The following is a 20,806-nucleotide window of genomic DNA, read 5'->3' as shown; positions in this document are numbered from 1 at the left end:
CCCCCTCATGATGTCACACCCCTCCCCCTCAATGCAAGTCTATGGGAGGGGGCGTGATGGCCGTCACGCCCACTCCCATAGACTTGCATTGAGGGCGTGGGGCTTGACGTCATGAGGGGGCGTGGCTATGACATCACGAGCTCCCGACACCGCCTCCAGCGTTCGGAACAGTTTGTTCCAAACGCTGAGCAGCGGAGTACCCCTTTAAGCTTAGAACTGAACTTATCAGTCTGACACCCTCTGGCTTTCCCCAGGACTTTAGTTGGGTATATACTATACAGTGCATTTGTAAACATACACCTAATACGTCACTGTAACATGTAATATGTAGCTTCTCTGGCCACAGATGGGTACAATATGTTTTTGTCATTTTACCATGACAGTGAAAATCGAACAATTGGCAAAAAGTTGCATTAACTATTGCTATGCTGAGTTGAGTCTCATCTTCAGACAGTATGGCTATATTTTATGAGAAAAGATCAAAATCATATGCTGTCTGGAGAGGCTGCATACAACTGCACATATCTCTTGTTTTATTATAAATTAATAAAGATTAATCTGAACCCCTTATGTAAAAAGTACAGATTAGCCGGTGTATATATGTCACTTTTGTAGGGGATCTGAGACTTAGTTTAAATGTTCTTGCACTTTTATCTGTTACAGTCTCAAGTTAGAATGTATCATCATTTCCAGCCCCTGGTTATTTAACTGAATAGTTGGGAAGGAATTTTTACCTCTAGTATGAGGGTTTTTTGCTTTCCTCTGGATCAACTCAGTAGGGACTCATTAGGGATATAGGTTGAACTTGATGGACTCTGGTCTTTTTTCAACCGTATTAACGATGTTACCTTGTTACTAACTTTGTGAATAGCTATTTTACTGTGTAGTATGAGTTTTAGTTAGAAACTTTTCTGATAAGTGTAAATATGCAAAATGAATTCATTTTACAAGGCATTTTCACCTTTTCAGTTGACTGTAAATATGAAACCTGTGTATAATGTCAGAGTTTATACACACAACATAGTAGGGACATGATTTGGGAAGGGTAGCACACACTAAGGCTATGTTCACACGATGGAATTTCCGCAGCAGCCATTGATTTCAATAGGATTCTGCTGCAGAATATCAGAAATTTAGATTCCATTGTCGATGGTCATGTCTATTCTTTCTTCGGAATCTGCACAGAAATTCATTGCCGTCTAAGACATGGCACGTTTTTGAGCGGTCCTAGCGCCTGCATGTTCTGCCGGCGCTCTGCTGTCGGTGGAATGTTCTGTGTGGACATTCCACCATGTGAACATAGCCTAAGACTTCTACCATATGATGATAGATAACATGGTAAGAGGCAGAGATGAGCAAAGTTACAGTGATTTGATTCGTCACGAGCTTCTCGGCTCAGCAGTTGCTGACTTTAGCTTGCATAAACTAGTTCAGCTTTCAGGTGCTCCGGTGGGCTGGAAAAGGTGGATACAGTTCTAGGAGAGAGTCTCCAGCCCACCGGAGCACCTAAAAGCTGAACTCATTTATGCAGACTAAAGTCAGCAAACGCAGAGAAAAGAAGTTTGTGACGAATCGAATGACTGTAACTTAGCTCATCTCTAGTAAGAGTTACACAATTTGACAGAAAAATATACAGTCTCCTTCAAAGTAGGAATATTAAAAAATAAATACCCTTTACAACATTCTTAGTTGTAATAAACAGTCTAGACAGACATGATATGGATTACAAGATCTTTGGTTTACAAGGCCCATGTTTTTCCTTATCTTTTTACATAGGAAGGAACTGTGAGTTTTTAAAATTCCAGCTTAAATTACATCCAGTTTGTATACACATTTTAAAGGGACTGTGTGAGTGTTTTACCTGCAAGAAATGCTATAAAGTAAAAAAAATAATTTTTTTTTGCTAAAGGGATATTCCCATCTCTACATTTTATAACCCATCAACAGGATATGCCATAATTGTTTGATAGATATGGGTCCCACGTCTGGAACTTGCACCTCTCCAGAGCTCGAGAAGGTTGAAAAGCCAAAAACAGCCAAGCCGGAACTCCAATTTTGGAAGCAGCATAGCCCATGGGCAGCATAGTTCCCTAAACAGAATAGCTCCTAGTGCCCCAACACTGTTATAAATCAATAGAAGTCACACAAGACGCCTACTTGGCTGTTTTTCGGTCCTGGCTGACATATTTTAGGTCGAAGTGGTCCTTGGACTCAATATAGGTGCAGATCCCAGAAGTTGGACTAATCTATCATGCATTATTAGTATATCCTGTGCTATGTCATTCTTTTTAAGATTGGAATACCCCTTTACATCCTGCACCACTCCAATGTCAATGATTCCATGGTCAGTATTTATGAGGTGCTGTCATACTGCAATGTGACTGATGCAGCTAGTCATTGGCCTCAGCAGTCATCTGCTATACATGCATCACTGTTCAGGCCAGCGGTTGCCTGCAGTGGTAATGAGTTGCAGTTTTTAACTTTTTTCTTTTTCTGCTAAAGCCTTAATTTCTTAAAGTTATATTCTGGAGAAATATTCTGAAGATATTTGCTCATGTGCTCAGGATAGGAAAGAAAAAGAAAAATAAGAAACCTGTACTCACTTGCTGCCGATCCCCTGCTGGTGCCGTTGTGACTGTGCTCAACCCCAGTTTCTGTATTACTTGTTCTCTGTCCTAACACATTGGAAACGCCCACAAAGCCAAAGACTGGTGTAAGCAGTTCACCATTGCAGCCAGGATTTGGCTATGGGCATTTGCCATGTGCTGGTTGGAGAACAGAAAGAGCTGACAATGGGAAATGGCCTCAGTGAGGGATTGGCAAAAGGTTTTTATTCCCAAACTTAAACACATGTAAATGTAGAAATCTTGCTTCTGAATACCCCTTTAAACTCTGACATCCTTTAAAGGGGTATTCCGGCATTTGACATCTTATTGATCGCAGGGGTCCCGCCACTGAGGCCCCCGCGATGTCTGTGGACCACCCAACATTCTGTGTTGGGCGCTGCTTGAATGGAGGGGATGTGAGACGTCTCTGTCTCAGGAAGGAACAGCACCTGGCACAGAATGCGGGGTGCTACACGGAGATCGCGGGGGGTCCCAGAGGCAGGGCCCCCCGCGATCAGACATCTTGGATAGGGGATAAGATGTCTAAGGCCGGAATAACCCTTTAAATTTACAGAAGCCTTTTTACACTCCTAGGGTACGCAGTTTTCTCCTATATAGGGGATACAATAGACTGACCTCTTTGCTGAGAATATCTGCACATGTAGATGCAGAGCTGTGACCAAGGACCAAACAGTTATCTAAATACCTAAGACAAAGTGCGGCCATCTTTAACATTCGGGAAGACACATGTTGATTTTTTTTTTTTTTTTGTGTGACTGGCAATAAAAACATGCATAGCTTACTACTACCTTGCTTACTGACAGTTTCTTACTGACGTGTATCACCATACAACGTACCACAGTATATTATAGAGAGAGTCTCCCAAAAAAAGCAATGCTTTGGGAGTAGAATATCTCCATAATAAGGGATCTGCACGCTTCAATATTTTTTGTTGCCCAGTCAGATTACCGTACATCTTTTTCATGCGGTTTTGTGGGCTCTTTTTTAAATGACCTCCACTTATTCTGCACATTTTCAATTAGCTTTTTATTGGGTGCGAAATATAAGTATCCTGTTTACACAAAGAGGAGGAAACTGCTTTTTATATTTTTAAAATATTCATTTTGTTTTTAAGGGAAGAATAAAATACCTTGAGCACAATATTAAGATGACTAAAGACAAGCATGAACTGCAGCTCAGTTAACTCATGAATATGTGACATTTGTGGCGTTGATCACACTGTTTTACTGTAACTTTCTGTGTCAAGCAACAAAGTGCAAATAAAAAAAAAGCATGACCCACGCATTCCGTGCTTTTCCTAAAATTTCAAAATCCATTATTTTTCCATTTCCTCTGGTTATTTTAGAGCATGTTTTCCTTTTTTAAAATTTTGTACAGTCTCTCTACTATATGTGTTGCCTTTTTCTCCTCTTGATTTAAAGGGAACATGTCAGCTGTATTTTCTTCTAAGAGCTGCAGACATCATGGAATAGCTGTATAAAAGCAAACAGTACCTCGCCTGGAGCTGATGGTGGTTGTCATACTTCTAAAATCACCTTTTTGTTTCTCAACCAAGTGTCAAGAAGGTGAGGCCCAGCAGATCAAGTGCCACAGCCTGCCAAGCCTCCTTGCATGCCATCACGTCCCAGCCCCTCTTTGATTGATGTACAATGCTCTGCACGTCATTCAAGGGAGTTCAGGAAGGTGTGGGTGAGTAAGAAGGCTTGCCAGGTGCAATTTTGTAAGTTTAACAACCACCACCAGCTCCAGAAAATATACAGTTTGCTTTTCTATCCTAAGGGCTCGTTCACACGAGCAGGTTTATTTGCAGGTTTCTCGCTACGTGTCTGAAAAGGGGCAGGTTTTCCGCATGTCTGCAGCAGATTTTCACCTGCAGAATTTCTTCTGTGGAAAATCCGCTGCAGACCCTTTTGACTTCAATGGGGCTTGTGGCGGATTTTCCGCATCGGAAATTACACAGCTGAAAATCTCCTGCGGAGAGCCCGCCCCCTTTCAAACACGCAGCGTGAAATCCACAAATAAATTTGTGTGAACGAACCCTAGTGGTACATTCATATGTGCTTATTTTGCTGCTGATTTTCCTACCCATTGACTTAAATAGGTAGGAAAATCAGCAGCAGAAAATCTGTAAACCTGGTTGCTGTCACAGGCTTCACACCATCTGAATCAAATAAGTTTATCTTGGTCTCATCGGACCACAGGACATGGTTCCAGTTATCCATGTCCTTAGTCTATTTGCCTTCAGCAAACTGTTCCCTTGTACTACATCATTATCATTGGAAAAGGCTTCCTTCTGGGACAACAGCCTATTGCTGGGCGGTGTACAGGTTAATACCGAATAACAATGTGTTTTTTCTGTACAGTATGAATTTTTCCCAATACCTCAGACTCTACCCCCCCCCCCCTCGAATGAATTAATTATCAGCCGCAGTGTGCTTGGGAGCTAATCATATATGACCCATGGACGCTGTCCGGCTTTCCCTCCCCCCGACTGAATGAATGAGCTATCAGCCGCAGCGCTGTGCCCACATCTGGGGACTAATCATGTTACCCACAGGCGCTGATCTCCTTTTCCTCCTTTGAGCCGTGGCGCTGGAAATTAATGAGTTGTGAGCCGTGGGCACAGGATGGAGAACAGAAGCTGTCACCTCCCCCTGCAAGCGCTGAAAGCCAGTGGGCTGCAGGCGCTGCAGAACTTCTATGGTGGTAAGGGGGAAATGAGTGAAAAAAATACAGTCAAATACTGTGGAACTGCCATAAGTTTGAAAAATACCGTGATACACATTTTTGGTCATACCGCCTAGGACTACAACAGCCATGCAGAAAACATTTGATGCGGTGTGTGGCATATGGTTTAAGCACCGACAGACTGACCCCCTTCATTCCTTCAACCTCTGCAGCAATGCTGGCAGCACTCATAAGTCTATTTTCTAAAGACAACTCCAGAATATGCTCCTAAGCACATGCACTCAACTTCTTTGGTCGATCATGGCGAGGTCTGTTTTCAGTGGAACCTTTCCTGTGAAACTGCTGTACACCCTGTCCCGAATTATTATGCAAATTCTATTTGTGTCACAAAGATTAAATATTTAGTTTTCAGTTTAACTCATGGATGGCATTGTGTCTCAGGGCTCTTTTGATCACTGAAAACAATCTCAGACACCTGTGATAATTAGATTGCCAGGTGAGCCCAATTAAAGGAAAGGTGGGTGTTTCACATTATTAAGCAAAACACCATTTCCAAGCAAAATGGGGAAGAAAAAACTGCCGAAAACAATGAAATAGTTCAATGCCTTGGACGAGGTATGAAAACATTAAATATTTCATATCAGCAAGGCAGTGGTGGAGTCATATTTTGGGCCGGAATCATGGGATCTCTACAACGCATGTTTCATCTCTACAACGCATTTCTTTTCTTTTGTTATGCTAAAGTATGTGGAGTTTCTAACTGACCACTTTCTTCCCTGGTACTGAAGAACTATGCTTTCCATAATAAAATCATCTTCATGCATGAAAATGCACCATCTCATGCAAATAATACCTCTGCATTAATGCCTATGGGGTTAAAACGAGAGAAAGTCATGGTATGGCCTCCATTCTCCCTTGACCTCAATCCTATTGAGAACCTTTGAAGCATCCTCAAGAAAAAGGATCTATGAGGGTGGGAGGCAGTTTACATCCAAACAGCAGCTCTGGGAGGCTATTGTGACATCTTGCAAACAAATTCAATCAGGAACTGTCAAAAAACTCAAGTTCAATGGATGCAAGATTTTTGAAGCTGCTATCAAATAAGGGGTTAAAATTTAACGTGACCTCTAAAAATGTTTAAAAAGTTAGAATGTTGTTAAAAGTTTGATTGAAATAGCTTTTAATTCCAGTCAATATGCTGCAAACACAACAAATGACAATGTTCAGATCTTTACAACCTATAAAGTGTTTTGAAACTTACTGTGCGTAATAATTATGAACAGTGCATTGTAAGATTTTTATGTTTTAAAAAAATAATAATACTGTTATCATTAGGAGGTTTGTTGAATAAAATTTTAATTGTACTCTTAATAGTTGATAACATGAGAATTATGCTGACTGTTATTTACGTCAATTATTTCCCAGCGGTGATGTGTCAATTTGCATGTTATTTATTTTATGGGATTTCATGCCATTTTCACATGGATTGAGATACATAAAGAAAACTCTGTGAACAAGGCCAAAGGGAAGAAGGGAAAATACAGCTGAGACCCTTATAAGTATCTATCATGAAATAAATTGTCACAGCATGACTAGTAATAATACCACCAAACTCTGCTGCCATTTTTTTAAGGTGGCCCCATTCAGGGCTCCCAGCTAAGGATTTGAAATTGAATGTACAAGGCACAGTATATACATCGCATGGTTAATAGCTTTTAATTGCATCAGGTCTCGGAAGTGAGACCCGGTGCGATCAATCCCTCAGCCCCTGTATAACTACCCCCAACATGGAACAGGCTGTTCCGTGATAGAGGTGGTAGTACAAGTACTACAGTAGTCTCCCTGGCCGGCCGGGGAAACTACTACTCACATCATGGAAACAAGTCTGTTCCATGATGGTAGTAGTAGTCCTGCAGCACTTCAGGAGTTCGCTGCTTTCACCACTTCTGAGCATGCTCAGAAGTAATAACAGTTCATAAATGGATATTAAAAACCGGGTGCAAACAGATGGAATTGAAGGCTTATCCGTTTGCCATAGACTTCAATGTTAAATTTATAATATCTGTTCTTATTCCGTTATTTTTGGCATGAAAAAAATACTGCGTGCAACGACTTTTTGCTGTAAAAATAACGGATTAGGAGTCAAACGGGTGAAAAACGCCTTGCAAAGGACTGTAAAAAAAATCCCATTAAAGGGGTCCTCTGATGCTTACACATCTTATCCCCTATAAAAAGGATAGGGGATAAGATGCCTGATCGCGGGAGTCCCGCAGCTGGGGACGCCCATGATCATGCACGCGGCACCCCGTTTGTAATCAGACCCGGAGCGTGTTCGCTTGCATTGAGTGGCGGAGCGTGATGTTACACGCCGCCGACCCTGCGGTCGACCTTAATCAGACCCGGAGCGAACACAAATGGGGTGCCGCGTGCATGATCACGGGCGTCACCAGCTGCGGGACTCCCGCGATCAGGCATCTTATCCCCTATCCTTTGGATAGGGGATAAGATGTGTAAGCACCAGAGTACCCCTTTAAAGGAAAACTGTCATATGTTTTCTCCCCCACTATCCACAGGTACCGAAGGATAGTGCGGGAGACGCTGAACATTTTGAGTCCTACCTTGCCCGGATGCTCTGCGCCGTTTGCCCGTTATAGCAGTTTTTCTGTATATTTAAATTAGCTGCTAACTGGCACGGGCGGGGTTACCGCCTTCATCTGGCACTGTGATGTAACCGCTGCCCGGCCCGCAGCACCGCCCGGCTAATGAATATTCATATAATGCTTTACACTCTCCTTCTCATCCCGGACGATACTGCGCATGTGCGGGATTTCCTATTATACCTGGAAGAGGTCTTCAGCGCTGCTTCATTAGTCCGGAGCAACGCTGGAGTAAGGTTGTAGGCATGTTCATTCCTACCATCTATTAGCAATAGAATGAAGACCGCTTCCGGGTATAGTAGGAAATCCTGCATATGCGCAGTATCGGCCGGGATGAGAAGGAGAGTGTAAGACATTATATGAATATTCATTAGCCGGGCGGTGCTGCGGGCCGGGCAGCGGTTACATCACAGTGCCAGATGAAGGCAGTAACCCCGCCCGTGCCAGTTAGCAGCTAATTTAAATATACAGAAAAACTGCTATAACGGGCGAACGGCGCAGCACATCTGGGCAAGGTAGGACTCAAAATGTACAGCGTCTCCCACACTATCCATCGGTACCTGTGGATAGTGCGGGAGAAAACATATGACAGTTTTCTTTTAACATCAATGGGGGAGATTTATCAAAACCTGTCCAGAGAAAAAGTTGCTGAGTTGCCCATAGCAACCAATCAGATCGCTTCTTTCATTTTGCAGAGGCCTTGTCAAAAAATGAGAGACGCGATCTGATTGGTTGCTATGGGCAACTTAGCAACTTTTCCTCTGGACAGGTTTTGATAAATTTCCCCCAATGTGATTCATTTACAGCCATTTGCAAAGGGCTTGAACGGATTAGAGAACGGGCATGAATTAATGGGGACAGACATTAATGCGAACAAGCCCTAAGGTGGGCACTGTGCCCATGTCTGATTCCACTTCAGATGACAGGTATGTGGATTGTTTTCCATCTATTATACACCGCACACTAGCTGGTATATTATAAGCACCTTGAAGGGGGTATATTATTGGCATGCACTAGCTGGTATATTATGTGCATACTGTAATGGGTATATTATGGGCACACTTTTGAAGGTATATTATGGGCACATTGTAGTGGGTATATTATGGGCATGCTGTAGCTGGTATATTATGAGCACACTTTAGTGGGTAATATAATGGGCACATTATCTGGTAAATTATGGGCACCCTGGGTATATTATGGGCGCACACCAGCTGGTATAGTAAGAGCACAGTTGGTACTTCTAAACACCAAGGAAGAGGACAAGACGGCACTGTGCCCATATGTGATTCCATTTCACGTGAGGTATGTGGATTATTTTGCATCTATCATACGCCGGTAAACAAACAAAAAATGTAGCAAAAAAAAAAAAAAGTATCACAAGGAAACCTGGCAAAAAAAAAAAAAAACCTGGCAAAGAAATTGGCAAAAGGGGCCTGGCCGTGTCTTTATATTACGCTCAGTACACTGAGGTTCAGCTTGTCCCTATGTAAGTGCAGCCTTATGTTCACAAGTTGGAGACTGGCCGTGCGTGAGGACATCACCCGCACTATGTAAAGCGACCGAGACCAGTACTAAATATGGCGAAAATGAGAGTCACTTCCGGTCGGAAGGAAATCCACAGCGAGCACCGTGTGCAGGTTTCATTAGTTCCCGACTCACTTCCGGTTGACAGTTCAGGCGTCTTTTTGTTTTATTTTGAACTAATAATGAGTAATATCGTAGAAGAAGAGGAGGAGGAAGATTATATGTCGGATGCCTTCCTCAGCTCCTTGTAAGCTCTAAGCGGGGGCTCTGTCCTCCATTGTATGTTATCTGTGTAGTTTTTCTTGTGTATTTCATCTATGTAGTTTTTGCTTATGGGCACGTTAACACAGTGTTTATCAACCCGTGTGCCTCCAGCTGTGGCAAAACTACAACTCCCAGCATGCCCACACAACCTTTAGCGGTCCGGGCATGCTGGGGGTTGTAGTTTTGCCACAGCTGGAGGCACACTGGTTGGAAAACATGGCATTACTCCAATGACAGGTGCTGTGGTTAGGTTATGGGTCATATGGGGATTACTAGACCCCCCCCTGTGCTGCCAAAATAAAACGATCTCTCAGTTTTCTATATTCTCAGCATTTTCTGCTTCTAATGTGGTGACCCCACAGGATATCACTGCTGTGACCAATCACTGGCTGAGCGCGCTTTTTTTGGGTGCTGACACGTCAATAGGAAGTGGTGACTGGTGGGGTCCTGTATTATTTTTTTTTCATTGCTGCATTCCTAGTAGCATAACATGCCCATCAACATAGACATATGAAGGGTTGTATTTTGTGGGACAAAATGTCAGTGGTTTGGGGTACATATAGGGGGAGAAGTTGCCCATAGCAACCAATCAGATTGCATCTTTCATTTTGCAATGGCCTTGTTAAAAATGAAAGAAGAAATCTGGTTGCCATGGGCAACTGAGCAACTTTTCCTCTGCACAGGTTTTGATAAATCTCCTTTGTTTGGGCAGGAGGTAATAGAAATAGGTAGCATTTGTGCAATATTTGGGGTTTTGTTAATATGGTATTCAGCAATGGGGAATTAAATTTAAAGGGGTACTCCGGTGAAAAACTTTTTTTTTTTAATCAACAAGTGCCAGAAAGTTAAACAGATTTGTAAATTACTTCTATTAAAAAAATCTTAATCCTTCCAGGACTTATTAACTGCTGAATACTACAGAGGAAATGATTTTCTTTTTGGAGCACAGTGCTCTCTGCTGACACCTCTGTCTGCAGCAGGAGAGGTTTGCTATGGGGATTTGCTCTGACTCCTGTACAGTTCCTGACACAGACAGGTGTCAGCAGAGAGCACTTTGGTCAGACAGAAAATAACTATACAACTTCCTCTGTAGTATACAGCAGCTGATAAGTACTGGAAGGATTAAGATTTTTAAATAGAAGTCATTTACAGATCTGTTTAACTTTCTGGCAAAAGTTGATTTAAAAAAAATATATATTTTCCACCGGAGTACCCCTTTAAGATAGGCACTGCTGATCGTCCCTATTACGAGATTGAAATTTTAATTGTACTGTGGCCAATCCTTTCCTATCTCACACTGTAGTTTTTGCAAACTCAGATACAGTGTCAATCTAAAAACGATCTATAATGTCTCCAATGTTTTGCCAGAAAACCTGGTATTATCAAGGTGACCGCGAGTGTTGGCGATCACGTGTTTGTTATGGAGGTAATGTGACCAAAGCTGCTGATCACATGACTACAACATCACAATCAAGTGATGTTACGGTCACTGATTGGATAAGGATAGCGCACAATTAGGATGTCATCATGACATCTTAGCCAATTTCTATAAAAGGCTGGAATTAGCGTTGCCACGCCATTAACCTCGAGCCCTTGATAAAGCCAGGTTTTCTGGTGAAACGTTGGGGAGGTTATAGATAGTTTTTAGATCTACATTGTATCTGAGTTTGCAAAAACGAGAGTATGAGATAGGAAAAGATTGGTCTATCTTAACAACTATGAACTAGTTACTACACAGATACAGTAATCCCTCAACTTACAATGGCCTCAACATACAATAGTTTCAACATACAATGGTCTTTTCTGGACCATTGGAAGTTGAAACCAGACTCAACATACAATGACATTCTGGACAAAGACAGCCCAGATCTGTGAAACGTGTCATTGGCCGAGAGAACTGACCAATCAGAATGGGCAATTTACTGGTAAAACACCTGTATTACTGAAGCGTATGCACTGACTGATGTCTGGTAGCGCCCCCTACAGTACAGAGAGGTATTACATGTTCTGTACACTTTACCTGTACCAGGGTTACCTGCTCCTTTGGACACCAGGTGAGGGAGACTCCATGTTACTTTTTTAGGACATTGCGTGTACTGTACAGGACACTGAAGAAGCTTCTGTCCTCTACACAGACCAGTGTTTCCCAAGCAGGGTGCCCCCAGCTGTTGCAAAACTACAACTCCCAGCATGCTGGGAGTTGTAGTTTTGCAACAGCTGGAGGCTCCCTGCTTGGAAACCACAGACATAGACAGTGATTTACAGCTCCCAGCAGATTTTTCTTACTTTTATATGTAAGGATTTGCTTTATCTGTATTAGTTATCTACTTATTTTTCTTTAATTCTCACTTTTATCTATTTTTGGATGACATTTTGGAGCTTTAGAACCAATTACCAGGTTTCCATAGAGTTCTGGTCTCAACATACAATGGTTTCAACATACAATGTTCATCCCGGAACCAATTAATATTGTAACTTGAAGGACCACTGTACAGTGTTGGTAATTTTAACCACACACGCTGCCACCTAGTGGTGTTTTTTTTCATATCCACAATTAATATTTTAAACAAGAGAGAATAAAAATAAAGACTATTGTGTAACTGTATAGTCAGGGGGGGTCTTTAGTTAAGGGTTATACCCCAATAGGTGTGTGTTGTTGTTTTTTTTGTGGAAAAAACAAGATGACTTCCCCCTAGGCCATACAGCTGATAAGTAGTGGGAGGCTGAAGATTTTTAAAATAGAAGTAATTTACACATCAGTATATTGTTCTTGCACCAGTTAAAACCCCTTCTTTTTCTCTGGAGTACCTTATTTTTTGGGCAGTTAGGCTCTTGGTGCACTTATCACGTTCCCTAGCCTCAAGTTGCACTGGTGGTTCTTTCCGGTCTGTCCCTAATTCATGCCCACTAAAAAATATTTATATTCTCCCTTTTCTGCATGTAGCTGCTACTGAGATCCGTGCATGTGTGGTGATAGCCGTGGTCGGCTTTGCTGGCAATCTGTGTGCCCATGTGTGGGATCTCTGTGTGTAGCAGGAGCAGCCCATGTGCAGAAAAGGGAGAGTACCTGCTACTTTTGTCTGTTAGTGTGGGTGACACTTCTGTCTAGGAATCGACCGATTATTGGTTTGGCCGATATTATCGGCCGATAATCACGATTTTGGGCATTATCGGTATCGGCAATTACCTTGCCGATAATGCACCGCCCCCACCACACCGCGACCACCCCAACCCGCCGCCTCCCCCCCCCATCGACCCGCCGCACTGCGTCGCACCCCCTCACCGCACCGTCCCAGCCCCATTGCCTCCCCCATCCCCGATTCTATAGTTACCTGTTCCCGGGGTCAACGCTACTTCTGGCTCCTGCTGCGTCCTGCGTTACGCTGTGCGCAGTGACGTCACCGTCAGTGCGCACAGTGACAGCTCAGGAGGACGCCACCGGAGCCAGATGTAGAGTGGGCCCCGGGAACAGGTAATTATAAAACCGGGGATGGGGGAGGCAATGGTGCCGGGGCGGTGCGGTTGGGGGTGTGACGCGGTAGGGGGTGGCGTGGGGGGGGGTTGGCGGTGATAGGACTCAGGATCCCCGGACAGGCAGGGGGAGAGAAGCGGGTGGTGACGGCGGTCTATGGCACCGCAAAAGCCGCTGCAGTTCATTGATTTAAAGCATCCGCTTTAAATCAATGATCTGCAGCGGTGTGGAGGGGGGGGGGGGGGTAAATAACGGAATATCGGTATAAGTTATCGGCCCTAACCTCCACAGATTATCGGTATCGGCCCTAAAAAAACGATATCGGTCGATCCCTACTTCTGTCAGTTTCCCTTTAATGATCATTGCAGGCTGGTCCTGGAGTTGCTGCTTTAAGCAGCAGCTTGTCCATTTGCAGCCTACAGTCCTCTTTAAAGGGGTACTCCGGTGGAAAACTTTTTATTTTATTTTTTATTTAAATCAACTGATGCCAGAAAGTTAAACAGATTTGTAAATTACTTCTATTGCAAAATCTTAATCCTTCCAGTACTTATTAGCTACTGAATACTACAGAGGAAATTATTTTCTTTTTGGAACACAGAGCTCTCTGCTGACAGCACGAGCACAGTGCTCTCTGCTGACATCTCTGTCCATTTTAAGAACTGTCCAGAGTATGAGAAAATCCCCATAGCAAACATATGCTGCTCTGGACAGTTCCTAAAATGGACAGAGGGGTCAGCAGAGAGCACTGTGTTCCAAAAAGAAAAGTTTCCTCTGTAGTATTCAGCAGCTGATAAGTACTGGAAGGATTAAGATTTTTTAATAGAAGTAATTTACAAATCTGTAAAAAAATAAATAAATAAATAAATAAAAAAACTGGGGTTGTGCAGCTCACAATTAACTAGCCGAGGTAAGAGGGCTGTACACCTACACCTGGTGTTTTTAATTAGAAAGACAACATTTAAAAGATAGCTGACCCCTCAAGGCTAGCATCAGTTACCTGATACAATGATGTAATGATAATAATAATGACTGGATCGTGCTTCAATTATAATATGAAAGGGCAAATTTATTACATACTATAAAATATATAAAAAAATTCTTTATACAGTAAATCCTCAAAGCACAGGGCCCTTGTGCCGAGGGAATTATAAAATAAAATACTAAATAAAATGACAATATCAACAACCACCGATGGCTATCATTTAAGAAAGTTTCAACAATGCGATGTTGCTTTTGATAATCCGGCCTCCGATAATCCGAAAATGAGTTCAAGTCCCATAAATGGTATAAATTCCAAAATGCTAAGAATATATTAGATGTATTATAGTTACCAGCCTGCTAATGTGTCCCGATAATATGTTACCTTGAGTTATAATGTGAAGTCCGCACAGTTGGAATGGTACCAGACGCTGGCACTCGTCTTAGCGGCGGTCTACCTGCCACAGACCAGCTGGAAAGGTAGCCGCTTTCTGATGTTTTGCTGTAGATGGTAACCAAGCAGAGAAGCAGATGCGGACCTCTAGGTAACTCGATGGTGGGTGACGTCACAGGCACTGGGCAGCGCTGCCTGGAAGATGGTCTCGTGAGCGTTATGTTGGTTCGCAGAGCTGGATCGGAGGTCACCGGTATACAGTCAGGTAGCGGTGATATAGAGTATTCGTGTCCCTAGACGCTTTTCAGGGCTCTCATATGCTTTAAACACGGCCCTTTCCTCAGTAGGCTTACATCTAATATATTCTTATCATTTTGGAATTTATACCATTTATGGACTTGAACTCTTTTTCGGATTATCGGAGGCCGGATTATCAAAAGCGACATCGCATTGTTGAAAATTTCTTAAATGATAGCTATCGGTGGTTGTTGATATTGTCATTTTATTTTATTTAGTATTTTATATTCTAATTCCCTCGGCACAAGGGCCCTGTGCTTTGAGGATTTATTGTATAAATAATTTTTTATATTGTGTAATAAATTTGCCCTTTCATATTATAATTGAAGCACGATCCAGTCATTATTATTATCATTACATCATTGTATCAGGTAACTGATGCTAGCCTTGAGGGGTCGGCTATCTTTTAAAATTTTGTCTTTCTAATTTACAAATCTGTTTAACTCTCTGGCACCAGTTGATTTAAAAAAAAGTTTTCCACTGGAGTACCCCTTTAAAGGGGTACTCCACTGCCCCAGCGTTAGGAACATTTGGTACCGAATGCTGGGTGCGGAGGTCATGACGTTACGGCCATGCCCCCTCAATGCAAGTCTATGGGAGGGGGCATGGTGGCTGCCACGCCCCTCCCATAGACTTGCATTGAGGGGGTGTGGCTGTGACATCACAAGGGGCGTGGCCATGGTTTCACGACCCCCACAGCCCGCATCCAGCGTTTGGAACAAAATATAATGAACGCTGAGGCAGTGAAGTGCCCCTTTAAGTTGCCAGTGTTACCCACAGCACGCTTGTGCATGCAATTCCCTGATAATTATGGGATGCACATACAGCCACTTAGAGTGGTAACTCCAGGACTAGACTGCAGTGTCCCAACAGTGCTACCTGTAAGAGCATCCTAAGCTTGTTTTCTACGCTGATGTTTAAGTGGACTAAAATAAACTGTTGCTTTTAACTTCAAAGTCGGTTAGCGATTTTGAAACTGTTTGCAAAGTTTAAAAATCACGTTTTACTTTTAAGCTCAGGAGTTATAGAGGCCGTGCTGATCTGCAGCATACATGCCTCTTCCCTGCCCCCCTCCCCCCTGCATGATGGATGTACAGGGCTCAATGCTGGAAGACAAACCCTGTTCATGCAAATGTCCATGTCGTAGATATGCTTTAGATTTGTTGTGTTTGACTTTCCTACTGAACTTGGAACATATGCATCTAAATTGGAAAATTTGTGAAAATACCCTTTAAAAAAAAAAAAAATAAGAAAAGAAAACTTCGGTCTTGATGATTAACTCCCTACGTTGCTTCCTAAAGTGTTCTGAAATAATTGTGTGTTTCTTTATATTCCAGACAGGATGTTAGACCAGGAATCCCTGTGCCAAGGAGAGTCAAAGAGTCTTACCAGAAAGAAGAAAAACAAAAGGAAAGTAATGTCAAGAACAGACAAAAGAGCATGAAAGAGGTGGAAAAGGAAAGAAGAGATACTGTACTGAATGTAGCTCTGAGCAATGAAAACAAGGGCTTTGCTTTACTTCAGAAGATGGGGTATAAGAAAGGGCAAGCACTTGGCAAGAAAGGTACAGATCTGTTATTTTATTATTATTGGTTCTTCACTACATACATGATGGAACGTCATAACAAATATTGAGCAAAAAAGATTACCTAGATTTGATAATTCATCCTTTTATTCTTTGCTGATCACCTAGTTGGAGTTTTATTAAAGGGGTATTCCAGGAAAAAACTTTTTTTTTATATATATCAACTGGCTCCAGAAAGTCAAACAGATTTGTAAATTACTTCTATTAAAAAATCTTAATCCTTTCAGTACTTATGAGCTTCTGAAGTTAAGGTTGTTCTTTTCTGTCTAAGTGTTCTCTGATGACACCTGTCTCGGGAAACGCCCAGTTTAGAAGAGGTTTGCTTTGGGGATTTGCTTCTAAACTGGGCGTTTCCCGAGACAGGTGTCATCAGAGAGCACTTAGAGAGAAAAGAACAACCTTAACTTCAGAAGCTCATAAGTACTGAAAGGATTAAGATTTTTTAATAGAAGTAATTTACAAATCTAACACTGAAGATGCAGAAAATGCGGAGCACTCACCCAAGCTTCAACTGCAGTGGTAGTTTATTATAAACTTACAAACATGAGGGTACACGGATCAGTGAGCTGTGCTGGAGGACGCGGGGGGTATAGTCTCGGCGACGGACCGTTGCGCGCTTCTGCGCTTCGTCAGACCGGGAGTGTACCCTCATGTTTGTAAGTTTATAATAAACTACCACTGCAGTTGAAGCTTGGGTGAGTGCTCCGCATTTTCTGCATCTTCAGTGTTGAATTGTGAATTGTCCTATCTCCAGCGAGTTAGCACCGGATACAGAGCTCACACAGCAGTTAAAGGGGCCGTACACTATTATTATCCTGATACCTACACGTCATTCCAAGTGGTGCCGAGTTATCTCTATTAGACTGTAATTTACAAATCTGTGTAACTTTCTGGAGCCAGTTGATATATAAAAGTAAAAAAAAGTGTTTTCCTGGATAACCCCTTAAAAGTTGTACAGAGGTTCAGACATTATACGACCATTGACAATACAATACATGTGATAGTGCTACACAAGGTACAAGAGCTGGATATTTCCAGTCAAGGTGGCAGTGTAAAATAGCTGCAGGTAACATCATACGTCAATTGTGCATTAGGGCCCTATTACACGGGGTGATAATCAGCTAAAAAGGCAGATAATGCCCTGTTTTAATAGGGCAGGTGATTAGCCATTCTGACTTGAGATGAGCGAACGTACAGTAAATTTGATTTGTCACGAACTTCTCGGCTCAGCAGTTGATTACTTTTCCTGCGTGAATTAGTTCAGCCTTCAGGTGCTCCGGTGGGCTGGAAAAGGTGGATACAGTCCTAGGAAAGAGTCTCCTAGGACTGTATCCACCTTTTCCAGCCCACCGGAGCACCTGAAGGCTGAACTAATTTATGCCGGAAAAGTCATCAACTGCCGAGCCGAGAAGTTCGTGACGAATCAAATTTACTGTAAGTTCGCTCATCTCTAATTCTGACCCATTAAAAATAGAGGGTGTGCAGTTTGGACATCATTTGTGTCTCTCTTCCTGTCTGACATTCAAGCTCTGTAAACGAAAAACGATCTACCAGTTTACTGTGTGAGGTCGGACCATGTAGTAAGGCCTTTACACATATGCCAGTGGTCTCCAACCTGAGGACCTCCAGATGTTGCAAAACTACAACTCCTAGCATGCCTGGACAGCCGTTGGCTGTCCGGGCATGCTGGGAGTTGTAGTTTTGCAACATCTGGAGGTCCGCAGGTTGAAGACCACTGACATATGCTGATAGGAGCAGTAGTCTATTTAAATGGTAACTATCATTTAAAGACAAACTTTTGATAAGTTGCCCAGCATCGCGCTAAACTATCCGGCCGGACGCCAATTCTTTCACTATAGACTTATATAGCAGAAAGGTTTAATTTTATAGACCGTCACTGAGTGAGAAGCACACGGCCACAAACCTTTCTGGATTATAACTAGCGATTGCATCAGGTCTCAGAAGTGGGGCCCAGTGCAATCAAAACTTTTGGCATGTCTGTGAAACACTATGGAGACCCTTTTAGGCTCTATTCACATTAGGCTGCTTTCACACTATGAAAAGTTCCCGTTATATAACGCCCGTTTTATAAAATAGCGGGTGATCGTGGGGTTAAACAGCCATCAGAAAATAACTAAAGGACGTTAGAAAATCCCATTATAGTCTATGGGATTTTTCTAATAGCCGTTTTAAAGGAGTAGTCCAGTGGTGAAAAACTTATCCCCTATCCTAAGGATAGGGGATAAGTTTGAGATTGCGGGGGGTCCGACCGCTGGGGCCCCCTGCGATCTCTCTGTACGGGGGCCAGGCTCTCCGGCCAGATAGCGGGTGTCGACCTCCGCCCGAAGCCATAGAGTTGCATTGAGGGGGCGTGTCGGCCGCCGCTTCGTGTGGAGGTCGACGCCCCCTTCTCGAGGGCTGTCGGGGCTCCGTACAGGAGATCGCAGGGGGCCCCAGCGGTCGGACCCCCTGCAATCTCAAACCTATCCCCTATCCTTAGGATAGGGGATAAGTTGTTCACCACTGGGTCACTACTGGACTACTCCTTTAACCTGTTATTGCCCATTATTAATAACATGCACTATTTCTTCCGTTCAATCGTCCGTTATTAATAACGGGCGATAACGGGTTAAAACTGCTATTAGAAAAATCCCATAGACTATAATGGGATTTTCTAACGTCCGTTAGGGATTTTCTAATGGCCGTTTAACCCCGTGATCACCCGCTATTTTATAACGGGCGTTATATAACGGGTACTTTTCATAGTGTGAAAGCCGCCTAAGAGTTACAAATTACACACATTGCTGTGGTTGTGCAATGTGGCTTCAAGGCACATTCTGGCACTGAGCTGCAACCCTTTGCATTGTCATGGTCAATTGGGACTGGTCGTGACCTCGGTGAACATAAAGTGATAACATATTGTGCTGTACTCATATGCTGTCATTAGATGGAAAAACCTTTAAATATCCAGACATCCTAGTGACCATGTAGTCTATAAGTGAGAGTATGGCTGGCACCACCTTCTAACTAACATGAGTATGCACTCAGACCAGGTTATTCACATTAACCACAGTGCAGAGCAGAGACAATCATAGTGTAAAACAATTCACATTTTAGAAGATACTGCAGCACTCATCCGATGCAGTTAAAAACTTTCTTGATTCGGTACAAGCATGGAATTACAGGCACAGTACTAGTAGTACTAGTAGTACTCTGTAAAAGATTCCAGGAATAAATGTTATATGTCTGTTTGGTTAAGGGCTGCCCTAGGCTGACAGATGATGTCAGAAAGCTACATGTGGACGATCCGGAATGTTTAACAGTTGCAGGGCTTAAAGGGGTACTCCCGTGGAAAACTTATTTTTTTTTAAATCAACTGGTGCCAGAAAGTTAAACAGATTTGTAAATCACTTCTATTAAAAAATCTTAATCCTTCCAGTACTTTTTAGGGGCTGTATACTAAACAGAAATCAAAAAAGAAATGCATTTCCTCTGATGTCATGACCACAGTGCTCTCTACTGACCACTACTGTCCATTTCATGAACTGTCCAGAGCAGGAGAAAATCCCCCTAGCAAACATATGCTGCTCTGGAAAGCTCATAAAATGGACAGCAGAGGTCAGCAGAGTACTAAAGCAAGCCTCCTGAAAAAAATACATGTATAGTACATGAATGCAAAGTGTTTCTAATATATTTTTTGTAGAAAAATAGAGACTTGCTTGAGAGTGATAATAGTAATCACCCACATGGGTTTAGAATTAGATGTTCATCACATGTAATTGGGACTTTTGGCCAAGAGATGTTTACAACATTTTGGTCTGGTGTTTTACAATTATACTTTTTTGTCTTTTTATGTATATAAATATAATATATATTTGTGTATGAGTGGATGTCTATGTGGGTGATGGGCACGTTTGCTGAATAAAAGGGTACTCCACTGCCCCAACGTTTGGGACATTTTGTTCCAAACGCTAGGTTCCAGCTGCGGGTGTGTGGTATGATGTCACGATTCCCTGCAGCCGGAACCCAGTGTTCAGGACAAAATATTCAGAATGCTGGGGCAGTGGAGTACCCCTTTAAGGTGGCCGCAAGGTGTCTGCTTGTTCTATTGCCTTTCTACATGCCATGATGCCTCAATTTTATAAGTTTTTTGCCCGTTTTAAATTTTTTTTTGTTTGTTACCCTCTCTTTTTGCTGTTTTCTTATTTTAATAAAAATTGCAAAAATAAAAATCCTTTAAAATAAATAATAAAAAAAAAAAAAAAAAAAAAAAATATATATATATATATATATATATATATATATATATATATATATGTA

General features: G+C 42.4%; 1 protein-coding gene across 2 annotated transcripts in view; it reads left to right on the top strand.

The window, feature by feature from the left end:
* Positions 1–8,778: 8,778 nt before the first annotated feature.
* GPATCH11 (G-patch domain containing 11) overlaps positions 8,779–20,806 on the top strand; it is a 68,831-nt gene continuing 56,803 nt past the window's right edge. Inside the window, exons 1-2 of one of the 2 annotated variants that reach the window (XM_056567419.1) lie at positions 8,779–8,898; positions 16,239–16,465. In XM_056567419.1, coding sequence (XP_056423394.1) covers positions 8,840–8,898; positions 16,239–16,465 — 286 coding nt within the window. In that variant the 5' untranslated portion in view covers positions 8,779–8,839. Of the gene's footprint in view, positions 8,899–9,534; positions 9,744–16,238; positions 16,466–20,806 lie in introns of those variants that run through there. The other variant, XM_056567418.1, reaches the window with a different exon arrangement.

Source organism: Hyla sarda, chromosome 3, assembly GCF_029499605.1.
Source record: "Hyla sarda isolate aHylSar1 chromosome 3, aHylSar1.hap1, whole genome shotgun sequence".
Lineage (NCBI taxonomy): Eukaryota > Metazoa > Chordata > Amphibia > Anura > Hylidae > Hyla > Hyla sarda.
This window is presented reverse-complemented; position numbering and strand designations above follow the sequence as displayed.